Below are 13,570 nucleotides of genomic sequence, written 5' to 3' on the forward strand. Positions count from 1 at the left end.
ACAAAAAGTTGCATTCATATAGTGCATTTAATGTAGCAGAGCATTCCAAAGCACTTCAGAAAAGCGTTGTCAACTACAATTTGACACCGAGCCACAAGGGATATATTAGGAGCTGATGAAAACCTTGTTCAAAGTGATAGATTTTAAGGAGCACCTTAATGGAGGAGAGCGAACTGGAGAGATGGAGAGGTTTAGGAAGGAATTTTCAGAGCTTGGGGGCTGGGAAGCTCACTAGTAGTGCATTAAAAACAAAGGATACTCAAGAGGCAGATTTGACAGAGCGCAGAGACCTCAGAGGGCTGCAGTGGCTGCAGGAGGTTGTAGAGATAGGGAAGGGCAAAGCCATGGAGAGATTTACAAAGAGAATATAAGAACTTAAGAAATGTGAACAAGAGGAGGCCATTCCTCTCTCTGAACCTCCTCCGCCATTCAACACAATCAGGGCTATTTTACTTCAGTTACACTGACCCGCACAATCCCCATATCCCTTGATTCCCTCAGTATCCAAAAATTTATCAACCCCCGACTTGAATATTCTCAGTGACTGAGCCATTGCCAGACCAGGGGCCAATGTAGGTCAGCAAGCACAAGGGTGATGGGTAAGCATGATTTGATTTGAATTAGGGTCTGAACAGTTAGGGTCTGAACAGCAGAGCTATGGATGAGCTCAAGTTCACAGAGGGTGCAAATGGGGAGGTTGATCAGGAGACCACTGGAATATTTGAGTCTAGAGGTAACAAAGGCACGGATGAGTTTGTAGCAGATAAGCTAAGGTAGGGCAGATATGGATGTTGTTATGGAAGTGAAATCAGGTGGACTTAATGATAGTGAAGATATACATTGTTTCAATAGGCATCAAGGGGTGTGGGGAGAGAGCGGGCGTATAGCGTTGAGATAGAGGATCAGCCATGATCATATTGAATGGTGGAGTAGGCTCGAAGGGTTGAACGACCTACTCCTGATCCTATTTTTCTGTGTTTCTAAATGGGGTTTGAAGCTCAGTTCAGGGTCAAATAGAACGCCAAGATTGTGAGCGGGTCAGGCTCAGCTTCAGACAATGGTCAGGGAGAGAAATGGAGGCAGTGGTTAGAGAAAACAGTTTTTGTCAAGTCTTCTCAATATTTAATCGGAAATTTCTACTCATCCAATACTGGATGCCGAACGAGCCATGTGACAAGTCAGAGACAGTGGACGGATAGTGAGAGGTGGCTGTAAAGTAGACCTGAGAGGAGTCAGCGCAACTGTGGAATCCAACATCATGTTTTTGGATGGTATCTTGGAAGGGCAGCATAGGTGAGATATAGGGGGAGGACTCTGGGGAACTCCAGAGGTAATGATGTTGTTGTGGAAAGACCCTACAGAAATGCAAATAGCCCAAGGGCAGACAGTGGCATAGTGATAATGTCACCGGACTCTAGCGGACCAGACTAATTTTCTGGGGGCAAGGGGTCAAATCCCACCATGACAGTTGGGGGAGTTTAAATTCAATTAGTTGATAAATTCAGAATTGAAAGCTAGTTTCAGTATTAATGATTGTTATAAAAACCCATCTGGTTCACTAATGTCCTTTAGGAAAGGAAATTTGCCTTCCTTACCTGGTCTGGCCTATATGTGATATCGGATCCACAGCAATGTGGTTGACTCTTAACTTCCCTCTAAGCAACATAATTGTGCAAAACGATAACAGAAGAGTCAAAAGGGCTGCAATGGTTCAAGAAGTGGCTCACCACCACCTCTAGGCAATTAGGGATGGGCAACAGATGCTGGCCTTGCCAATGATGCCAACATCCCAAGAATCACTGTTCAGTCTTATCTGTTTGAAAAGCCACCATTCTTCAAAAGATAATTTTTTCAAGGAGTCTATTAAAAATAAAACTGGTGAAATAATCCAAGCATAATTTACTGCAGCATTGGAATGTTTAATCGAGAAGTGTTTGCCTCCTGTACTTTTATTTATCCCCACCATCACCTTACCGTAAATGGAGCTTTGATCCGGTTTTGAGGCTGCCTCCAGATAATAAGCACTGTGACTGCTGATGTCAACAGGACAGGCACCAAGCAACCAATGCTCCTGGTCTTTGCTGCTATGATAGATTCCAGCCCAAATGTTGTCATTCCACTTAGAATGCAAATTAAGATGACTGAACAAGAGAGAAATTAAAAGTCAATATAAAGTCCTCCATCGTGATAGACAATTATTTAAGGATATCTTTCTAAGGGTTTAATTTCCTCTGTGTGTTTATTTGAACACATTAATTGCATTAATGTAGCACCTGCAGCGATTTAATGTGAACATATTAAGTATGCGCTAGGAATAGTGCACGGCGGAAGTTAATCCCCTCAATGCAATGCTGTTTAAAAAGGACACATTTTTATTTAAATATCTGGACTTCACAAGAAACAGAGAGTGGGTGAGCAGCTAAAAAAGGAGCAGGTCTGTTTCCTGTGCCATTCTAGTCAATCTCCGTTGGTGTTGGTGGCAGGCGAGGCACCTGGCAGACTCAGGCGACAGCCTCATGTGTGAATGCTAATCAGGGTCTTAAGACACTGATAGGACCTCCATGGCATTGTAACTGGTGAGTGAGTAGACAGTTTGGAGATCATACATCCAAATTAGGGTCTCGTCGTCATTCCAACTGAGAAGTGAGCAGGACACTGCAACACTTGCCCTGGTAGCTACAACCAGGTCTGAAGACCAAAGCAGCCTTTCCACATAAGTTTCAAACTCCTCTCTGAGGCGGCAGCAGGAGCAGCTGTGATATGTAAGCACTAATATCTCACTGCAGCATGGCCCAAGCTATACTGCACTGCTTATAATGTCTTTTGAATCTTTAGTGACTCTTATACTTTCAAATACTTTTTGAGTACTCACCTAATAGTCCTACACAACACGTAACAATATTTGATGATTGCTGTGAGGGAAATTGAAGAGGAATTACCAACGAACTAAAACTGAAACCTCCCTTAGGGGCCTCTGAAGTCTGTTGACCTTGTTTCTCTTCATTCAGTTCTATGTCAGCATTATTACTAAAATCTGGTTGATACCTATTGCATAAACAAAACATTTTTTTATTGATAAATGAAACCTCTGTCCATACAACATATCGATTGATCTCTCAGCTACATAGAAACAGTACTTTTACCTCAAAATAATGATACATATTGCCACCAATGTATAAGCCAGAAGTGTACCAATGGACATCATGTCAACCAAGGTCTTCAAGTCAAAAAGACATGCCATTATAGCTAAGAAAGAAAAGCAAACAATAGTTGCAAAATGATTTGTTTCACTTGGTTCAAATAACATACTTTGAATACATGTAAGAAACTGGAGAGCAATTCTCTCTCTCAAGTCTTAAACCTGCTCAATTTTTAGCAACATAAGGTAGTCTGGAACAAGTTGGCTATTTTGCCCATCAAATCTATTCCTGTCAGAGCCTTTTTGTGACTATTTCATCAAATACTTTCTCCCTTCCACTATCAGTTCCTTACTTTATGGAACGCTGAGATTGCTTGCCCATCTCTGCTGAAATGTGTTCGAGCAATGCTAGAATAGTTAGAATCCACCCACCCCCACTTCTTGATTATTATCCTGTGTTTCTACCTAAAAAATGTACATTTATGTAGTGAAGACAGCGTCCGGCTCCTCTGGGATGGCCTCTCCCACACACATTCAACACCAAAAACACTAGCTGTGTAAATTCATACTTGAATCATGACAACTTGAACGAGGTACTGGAGGATTGGTAATCTCCATGGAGGCAGAGGCCAACACCAGTCAGCATCTTCAAGGAAAGCAATGTAATCGTTTTCCTTAGGGTTGATTGACAGCTCCTACAGTGACTTTGTCCAGCAACTGTATTGATGTGACATGAAGGACAGGTTTTTTCTACAGTTGGGTGGGAGGATGGGGTGGAGGGCAAGGGACATAAGTCAGAAATAAAAACAGAAAATGCTGCAAATGCTCAGAAGGTTAGGCAACATCTATGCAGAGAGAAACAGAGTGAACGTTTCAAGTCCATGACCTTGCATCAGAACTGAGAAAAGTTAGAAATGTAATAGATTTTGAGCAAGTGAAAGAGGGGAGTTTAGAAGAGAGTAAATGAGACAAGTTTTCATGGTACAAACAAAAGGGAGTAGTAATAAGGCAATTAAGAAACAATAGGTGTGCCTAGGTGAGGTGCAAATGTCAGGATATTAGCCATTCAACCACAAAGTGAAGGGATTAAGAAGGAAACAAGAGGTAAAAAAAACCGACCCAGCAAAAAATAAAACCACAAATCAAATGGGAGCAGAGGTTATGATCTAAAGTTGTTGAACAGAAGTCGGGACTGTTTCTTGGCTCCTAACCTGCCCCCAGGGTAGAAACAGATCCTCATTAGGACACTGTGGATGCTGGAAATCTGAAACAAAAACAGAAAATGCTGAAAAAACTCAGCAGGTCTAACAGCATCTGGGGAGAGAAAGACAGAGTTAACATTTCGAGTCTGTATGACTCCTCTTCAGAGCCCTCATTGGGATTTTGACAGAGGCACCCACTTAATTGGCATGGGGGTAGGTTCCCTGACCAATTAAGGCCAACAGGAGGGCTCTTGAAACTGAAGGGCCAACAGAGGCCTTCTAACTTCAGAGGAGTACAGGCTGCAGTAAAGGGTAAGCAACTGAGCGGTGCCTTCTCTTGTCATTTTAAAAAAACCTTTATTTATAAAATATAAAAAGCAACCAGGTCACCACTGTTGGGGAGAGTTGGGGGGTTTGAGGAGGGTAGGTGAGGGCGAGCTCCATTACAAGGTGGCCTGGAGGGCAGCTACGGAGGCCTGGAGGCTGGGTCCCTGACCTGTCAATGGATGCCTGCCTCCAAACTATTCATCTGTCCCTGCTTCCCCGCCATTGCATCAGAAACTGGAGACTGATTAGAAAATTCTAGGCAGCCTCCTAAACTTATCTTTAACAAGGCTTCTTAATGGGCCTAATTAGCTCCCTGCCTTGTGGTCAAAGTGTGGTCAAAGAGAGGAGAGTGCGAGAGGAGGACCCCGGGACAGGCAGTCAGCAGCATCTAGAGGAAAGTTCGAGAGGGGGACCCTGGGTCAGGCAGTCAGCAGCACCTAGCACCAATCACAGGAGAAACCTAAGTTCATTGGTTGGTGAGAAACTGCTGATAGTGAGTGTCATCAAGTAGCTGAGAATTAGAAAAGCACATCCTTTTTAAAATAAGGGGGTACTTACATTTAAGTAAGAAACAAAAGCAATAGGGAAATAACGTTAAGTCAAGGCCAGGTAAAATAAAGTTGGATAACTAAACTAAAGTGAAATAAAATTATGGCAAGGAAAGCAAATTGAAGCAATGGCAGGACAGCTAGGTCATGTGGGATGCGTGTCTTGTAATTTGTGGGAAGTCATGGATGCTACTGGTGTCCTAGGCACCCACATGTGCAGGGAGCGTCACCAGCTATGGAACCTTGAGCTCTGGGTTTTATAGCTCGAGCGGAGGCTGTAGCCACTGTGGCGTATCTGCAAGGCTGAGAGCTACGTGGATAGCACGTTCAGAGAGGTGGTCACACCACAGCTTAGGAGCCTGAAGGCAGAAAAGAGATGGGTGATCGCCATGCCATCCAAGAGAACTAGGCAGGTAGTGCAAGAGTCCCATAGGGTCCCGTTCACCAATCTGTTTTCCGTTTGGGATACCGGTGAGGGTGTTGGTTCCTCAGAGAAGAGCAGCCAAAGCCACGTTTGTGGTACCATAAGCAGCTCTGCTGTACAGGAGGGGAGGAAGAAGAGGGGAGGAGCAGTAGTAATAGGGGATTCGTTAGTTAGGGGAACAGACAGGCATTTCTGTGGCGGTAGACGTGACTCCAGGGCGGTATGTTGCCTCCCTCGTGCCAGGGTCAAAGATATCATGGAGCAGCTGCAGGACATTTTTCTGGGGAGGGTGATCAGCCAGAGATCAAGGTCCACATTGGTAGCAATGACTTAGGTAGGAAAGGGGTGAGGGACTGAAAGCAGACCTTAGGGAGCTAGGAAGGAGATTGAAAAGCAGCACCTTTTAAAGCAGTATTTTCAGGATTACTCCCAGTCACATGTATAAACAAGTATAGAAACAAGAAAATTAAGTGAATAAACATGTATCTGGAAGGCTGGTGTAGGAGGGAGGGCAATAAATTTCTAAGTCATTGGGACTGGTTCTGAGGAAGGTGGGGCTTGTACAAGCCAGACGGTCTACATCTGAACAGGACTGGGACAAGTATCTTCGCAGGGACATTTACTAGTGCTGTTGGGGAGGCAGGGGTTTAAATTAGATTGGCAGGGGGATGGGAACCTGAGGAAAAATTCAGGGTAGGGAACAGCAGATGGAGAATTAGTGAGCCTGAAAGACAGAAGCAGCACAGGTTAAATAAGTGTAAAACACAAGAATTTGGCAGTATTAAAAGTATATATGTAAATGTAAGGAGCATAGTAAATAAAGCCGATGAGCTGAGGGCACAGATAGACACATGGTAGTATGATATCATCGCTGTAATGGAAACTTAGCTTAAGGAGAGGCAAAAATGGCAGCTCAACATCCCTGGATATAGAGGCCAGAATTTTGACCTTGGTGGGTGGGAGGGCCCCACCAGCTCGGTGGCGGGCGGGCAGCCGAACTCCGCCACCGAAATGGGGCCGGCCGCCATTTTAAGTGGGCGGGCCAATTAAGGCCCGCCCAGCAGCCTGCCCGACGGGAAGCGCTATGAGCTTCCTGTGCGGGGGGTGGAGGGATTCCCCATCTGTCAAAGTGCGCTCTTTCACACATGCGCATGAAAGAGCGCACATCTCCCTGAGACTAAGTTCTGTCTCAGGGAGAGCGCTGAATGTTTAAAAAACTTTAAAAATAAAGAAAGAAAAACATTATTAACATGTCCCCCTCATGTGACACTGTCACACGAGATGGGACATGTTAATAAATATGAATGAAACTTCAATAAACTTTTTAAAAACTGAGATGAAACCTCATTCCGCCAGTGGATGAGGTTTTATCTTTTTTCAGAAGCCCGCCGGGGCTCCTGGCCTGCCCGCCAGCCTTAAGGTTGGACGGGCAGGTCTTTCAATGAGCTTAATGGTCCTGTCAATGGCCTCAATTGGCCATTGACAGGTCGGCGGGCAAACAGCTGATTTCGCTGTCCGCCCGCCTTCCTAAAAATTTAAATGGGCCGGGATGATGTCGGGGGTTCTTCCCAACGTCATCCAGCGTCATTTTCCCATCAGCGAGCAGGCCCCGCCCCCAAATCGCTGACGGGAAAATTCTGGCCAGAGTTTTCAGGCAGGATAGGGAGGGGGATAAAAATTGTGGGGGTTTAGCATTATTGGTTAAAGAATCAATTACAGCTCTGAGGAGGGTTGATATTCAAAATGAAACATCAAATGAGGTCATATGGACTGAGCTCAGAAATCAATAGGGGTAGCCACACTGCTAGGAGTGTACTGTAGATCCCGAAATAGTGGAAGGGACTTTGAAGAGCAAATATGTAGACAGGTTTTTGAGTGCAAAAACAGTAACCATTGGGGATTTCAACTACCCTAATATCAATTGGGATATAAACAGTGTGAAGGGCACAGAGGGGTGCAAAATTCTTGAACTGCATTCAAGAGAACTTTTTTAGCTAGCACGTTACAAGCCCAATGAGAGGGGGCACAATTCTAGCTTTAGTTTTAGGAAATGAAGCTTGGCAAGTGGATGAAGTAGCAGCATTTTGGAGATAGTAACCATAATATGGTTAGATTTAGCATCATTATGGAAAAGGACAAAGGCAGAACAGGAGTAAAAGTTCTAAATTTGGGGAAGTCAAATTTTACAAAGCTGAGAGGTGAGCTGACGAAAGTGGACTTGATACAGCAATTAGAAAGAAAAACTGTGCCAAATCAGTGGGAGGCATTCAAAGGCGAAATTCTATGGGCACAGTGTAGACATGTCCCTACAAAGAAAAATGGTGGTACTGCCAAATCTAGAGCCCCCTGGTTATCCAGAAGCATACAGGCCTAGATAAAGCAGAAAAAGAAAACTTATGACAGTCACAAAAGACATAATACTGTAGAAAGCCTAGAGAAGTATAGAAAGTACTCGGGTGAAGTAAAAATAGAAATTAAGATAACAAAGAGAGGATACGAAAAATTATTGGCAGGTGAAATCAAAGAAAATTCTATGATGTTTTACCACTACATTAAGAGCAAGAAAATAACTAAGGAAAAGGTAGGGCCTATCAGAGATGTACATGGTAACTTGCCGTTTGATGCAGAAGATGTGCACAGGGTTCTCTGTCTCTGTCTTCACTAAGGAGAGGGATGATGCAGACATTCTAGTTAAAGAGGAGTGTGAAATTTTAGACATAATAAGCATAGTGAGAGAGGAAGTACTGGAGGGACTGGCATCCTTGAAGGTGAATAAATAACTAGGACCAGATGGATTGTATTCCAGGCTGTTGAAGGAAGCCAGGGAGGAAATAGTGGATGCTCTGAGGATCATTTTCCAATCCTCACTCAATATAGGTGAGGTCCCAGAGGATTGGAGGCCTGTGAACATTGTACCATTATTTAAAAAGGGTGCGAAGGATAAGCCAGGAAACTATAGGCCAGTGAGTCTGACTTCGGTGGTGGGCAAATTATTGGAAACAATTCTGAGACACAGGATAATCTGTCACCTAGTAAGGCATGGATCATTCAGGGGTAGTCAGCATGGTCTGGTTAGGGGAAGATCATGTTTTACTAACATAATAGAATTTTTTTGAGGAAGTAACAAGGAGGATTGATGAGGGTAGTGCAGTGGATGTTGTCTACATAGATTTCAGTAAGGTATTGGGCAAGGTCCCCAATGGCAGACTAGTCAGGAAAGCGAGATTTCATGGGTTACAAAGGAAGGTGGCAGGTTGGATCCAAAATTGGCTCACAGGAAACAAAGGGTAATGGTCGATGGGTGTTTTTATGAATGGAAAATGGTTTCCAGTGGTGTTCCACAGGGCTCAGTGTTGGGGCCCTTGCTGTTTGTTGTATATATTAATGATTTAGATTTAAATGTGGGAGGCATGATTGGGAAATTTGCAGATGACACATAAATTGGCTGTGTAGTTGATAGTGAAGAGGATAGTTGTCAATTCCATGGTTTGGTTGAGAGGTTGAAGAAGTGGCAAATGGAATTCAATCCAGAAAAGTGTGAGGTAATGCATTTAGGGAGGGCAAACAAAGCAAGGGAATACTAAATAAATTGGAAGTTATTGAGAGGGGTTGAGGAAGTGAGAGACATGTCCAAAGGTCCTTGAAGGTGGCAGGACAGGTGGACAATGTGGTCAAGAAAACATATGGAATGCTTTCCTTTATTGGGCGAGGTATTGAATACAAATTCAGGGATGTAATGATGGAACTGTATAAAGTGCTGGTTATTCCACAGCTGGAATTCTGTGTACAGTTCTGGTCACCACATTATAGGAAGGACCTAATTGCTCTGGAGTGAATGCAGAGGAGATTTACAAGAATATTGCCAGGCCTTGAAAATTGCAGCTATGTGGAGAGTTTGGACAGGCTAGGGTTGTTTTCTTTAGAGCAGAGGAGGCTACAGTGTTGTACAAAATGATGAGGGGCCAAGATAGGGTAGACAGAAACGACTTGTTTCCCCTAGCTGAGGGGTCAATTACCAGGGGGCATAGATTTAAAGTGATTGGTTGAAGGATTTGTTGAAGGATCTTTCACCCAGAGGGTGGTAGGCCTCTGAAATTCATTGCATAAGTTGATGTTTGTTGGATCCTGGTCCTTAGCTTTGTTGGATCCTGGTCTTTAGTTTAGTTGGACTAATGGATCCGGGTTGCACGCTTGTTTCGGGATGGCCAAGTTGGTACCATAGACAGAGTAGATCAGCAGACGGTTCTTATGTAGAACACATTCTATTTATTTACAAAGGAACTCAGCAGTTACATTTGTGTGCTTACAACTCAAACCCTGTCTCTGCTTTACAGACTCTAACTCTAGACTACTAAGGTAGCCTGCACTACTCTACTACTGCATACTAAGATCATGTGATCTTCCATTATAACATTCTTCTTAAAGGTATATTCCACATCAGATTACCACATCCCTTCCCCTTTACTCAGAAATACACTTCACAGTTACAATTACAATTTTTCTCAAAATAGCAAATTATTTACACAGATAAGCAATTTACAAATTCATTCTTTCTGGGGGTTCCCTTATGCATGTAGAACATCTCAGCTCTACAGCTTCAGATGCTTTGTCAGGAACCTCCTTTTCTGGTGTTGTCTGAACATCAGGTTCTTTGGCGGGCACCTGCAAATCTGTTTCCTCAACTCTTGCAGGTACAATAGACACATCTGTACTCAGTTGAGTTCTTTCAACAGGAGATGTTGACACAGTTGTGAACACTGAAGAAATCATTTCCTGATACTTTGTTTCTCTCCTCCTTATATGATCTATTTGTTTCCATATGACTTGGTCTTTCACTTTCACATGGTAAGAAAAAGGTCCACTCTGCACTTATTTCACCTGATAACCACTTGGGTCCTTCTCCAAAATTTTTCACATATATCATCTCTCCTACGGTAAACTTTCTGTCACGACTATGCCAGTCATGTCCAGTTTTCTGACTTCCCTGACTCCTTTCCACTTTCCCCCCTAAATTTGGTGTTATTAAGCTCAATCTCATTCTGAGACAGCGTTTCATCAACAATTCCGCAGGTGTGAGGGGTAGTCCTATAATGGAAAAGAAAATGTGCTAGCTTGGTTGCTATGGAGTCTCCGGTTAATTTCTTCATGCCTGTTTTGAATGTTTGAACTGCTCTCTCAGCCAGTCCATTCAAAGAAGGGTGGTAAGGTGAAGTTTTTGCATGAGTGATACTGTTGAGGCTGATAAACCATTGAAATTCAATACACATAAATGCCATGCCATTAACTGATATGACCACTTCTGGTAGTCCGTTGATGGAGAAAGTTTGACGTAGCTTGTCAATTGTGGCAGAAGATGTTGGTGGCTTCACCTCATATATGTCCATCCATTTTGAGTGAGCGTCAACAATAAGGAGAAACATTGTTCCCATAAAAGGTCCTACATAGTCAATCTGTAATCACACCCATAGCCTACCTGGTCACTCCCAAGGGTGCAATGGAGCTGTTGACGGTAACTTTTGCACTTGCTGACACTGCATACAACTTCTTACTAAGCTCTCTATTTTTCCATCCATTCAGGAAATACCTAGATGTGCACTATGTAGGTCAGTTAACAAAGGCTTTTGTCCTTTTGGAGGAAAAATTGCATGAGCTCCCCATAATAAGATACCATCCTGGCTGGTTATATCATATCTTCTGTGAAAATACGTTTTTATTTCATTAGATTCCTGTTCTGGTGAGCAACCATGACAAACTTGTTCTCGTACTTTGGAGAAGACTGGGTCTCAACTTGTCCAGTCCCTGATCTGTCTAGCACATACTGGGGATGAAGCTAAGAAGTTCAATAATAAAATGAGTTCTTAAAGAACTGGAACATCTTCATTTTCTTTCAAAGACAAATGACTAAGTGCATCAGCGTTTACAATCTGATTTCCAGGCCTGTGGGTGAAAGTATACTCATACGTTGCCCGGATAAATGCCCATCTCTGTATTTTTGCTGAGGCTATAGGTGGTATAGCCTTGTCCTCACTGAACAATCCTAGCAAAGGCTTGTGGTTCAAAACGATAGTAAAATGACAACTGTGTATCTACTGGTGAAATTTCGTGACACCAAAGATGGTTGATAAACCTTCTTTTTCTATCTTTGAGTATCCATTTTCCACTGTGTTGAGTGTTCTTGATGCATATCCAATAGGTTATTCTGATCTATCGTCCATTCGATGGGAGAGCACTGCTCCCACTCCATAGGGTGAAACGTCACATGGCAAAACTAACTTTTTTCCTTGGTCAAAATGTATTAATAGGGTGGATGAGTTTAACAGTTGTTTCACCTTTGTGAAAGTTTCGTTCTGTGGTGTTTGCCAAGACCAATTTTTTCTCTTGAGTAGGTAATTTAGGGGTGCCAGTTCTATCGACAAATTAAGCAGAAGCGTCCATAATAATTAATCATCCCCAATAATGATTTGAGCTCGGAGGTGTTCTTTGGCACAGGTACCTCTCTAATGGCTCTCACCTTTTCCTCAACCGGGTGCAGGCCCTGTGAATCTACCCTGTGATCTAAATAAGTTACCTCTTTCGCTTGGAACGTGCACTTTTCTTTTTTTAAACGTAGTCCCACCTCTGAAAAACATTTCAAAACTTCTTCCAAGTTTGCCAAATGCTCCTTTTCAGTGATTCCTGCCACCAGAACATCATCTAAATAAACTACAACGTGAGGCAATCCCTGCAGTAAACTTTCCATTGTTCTCTGGAATATGGTGCATGCTGAGGATACACCAAAAGGCAAACGGGTATATTGGTACAACCCTTTGTGTATATTAATTGTGACAAATTTCTGGGAGGCCTTCTCTAACTCCAATTGTTGATAAGTATGACTCAGATCAAGCTTTGTGTAGGCGGTTCCACCTGCTATCTTAGCATAGAGTCTTCAATTTTTGGTATAGGGTGTCTGTCCAACTTAGCTACTTAATTAACAGTCAATTTGTAGTCGCCACAGATTCGAACATTTTGGACAGGTTTAAGTACGGGGTCTATTGGCGCTGCCCATTCTGAGAATTGTGTAGGTTGTATAACTCCCAGTTTCTCTAATCCATCCAGTTTGGCGTCTACTATTTCCCACATTGCATAAGGTGCTGGTCTTGCCTTCAAAAATCAGGGGGTAGCATCTGCATCCACATGAATTTTTTCTTGTAGTCCCTGGATCTTCCCGAGTTCATCTTAGAAAACTGAGGCGTATTTTTGTAGTAGTTCAGGTAGCCCACTGGCTCTCAGCTGGAAGATCTCAATCCAATCCAATTTAATTTCTTTCAACCAGTTTCGTCCAAGGAGGCTTGGCCCCTCACCTGCTACCACCATCAAGCGTAATTTTACTGATTGATTTCCATACTGTACAGTAACCCTGCTTATGCCTTTGATTTTATGTCTTCTCCCATGTAAGTTTTCAATTTGGCACCTGTTTTTTCCAAATTTAATTTGCATTCCCCATAATTCAGGTATTTAAAGGTATGCTCACCTATTACCATAATAGAAGCTCCCTGTGTCCACCTCCATTCTGATAGGCCTATCATTCACCCTCAGTGTTACATAGGTAGGTTCTGCTCTTCCTACCTTTAAATTATACAATGAATAAATATCTGAATCTGCTACTTCAGGCACTTCTACGTTACGGATCGCACAGGGTTTTTTCTTTTGATTGAAAATCTGCCTGATTGTATCCTTGCATTGTCTCATGAGGTGTCCATTTCGATGACAGTAAAAACAGTCGATTTTTTTAAATTTCCATTCATTACAGGCTTGTCTGCTTTCACTTCTGTTACCATTATTCCATGTTTTTGCTGCTACGTCATTTCTTTTTATTTGTCTGCAAGCGGTGGCTGCTTTCCACTTCACATCAGAGCTGCACATTTTTGTGCCCTTTTTGGCTGGGGATCCC

The 13,570-nt window shown here is 42.9% G+C and overlaps 1 protein-coding gene across 1 annotated transcript in view; it reads right to left on the reverse strand.

The window, feature by feature from the left end:
* Positions 1–13,570, reverse strand: part of LOC144685991 (cationic amino acid transporter 2-like) — a 63,178-nt gene that overhangs the window by 8,754 nt on the left and 40,854 nt on the right. The window contains exons 9-11 of the mRNA XM_078551087.1: positions 3,144–3,246; positions 2,873–3,045; positions 1,975–2,141 (exon numbers count right to left, since the gene is read on the reverse strand). Coding sequence (XP_078407213.1) covers positions 1,975–2,141; positions 2,873–3,045; positions 3,144–3,246 — 443 coding nt within the window. The remainder of the gene's footprint in view (positions 1–1,974; positions 2,142–2,872; positions 3,046–3,143; positions 3,247–13,570) is intronic.

The sequence above is a fragment of the Cetorhinus maximus genome, chromosome 10, assembly GCF_964194155.1.
Source record: "Cetorhinus maximus chromosome 10, sCetMax3.hap1.1, whole genome shotgun sequence".
NCBI classification, from domain to species: Eukaryota; Metazoa; Chordata; class Chondrichthyes; order Lamniformes; family Cetorhinidae; genus Cetorhinus; species Cetorhinus maximus.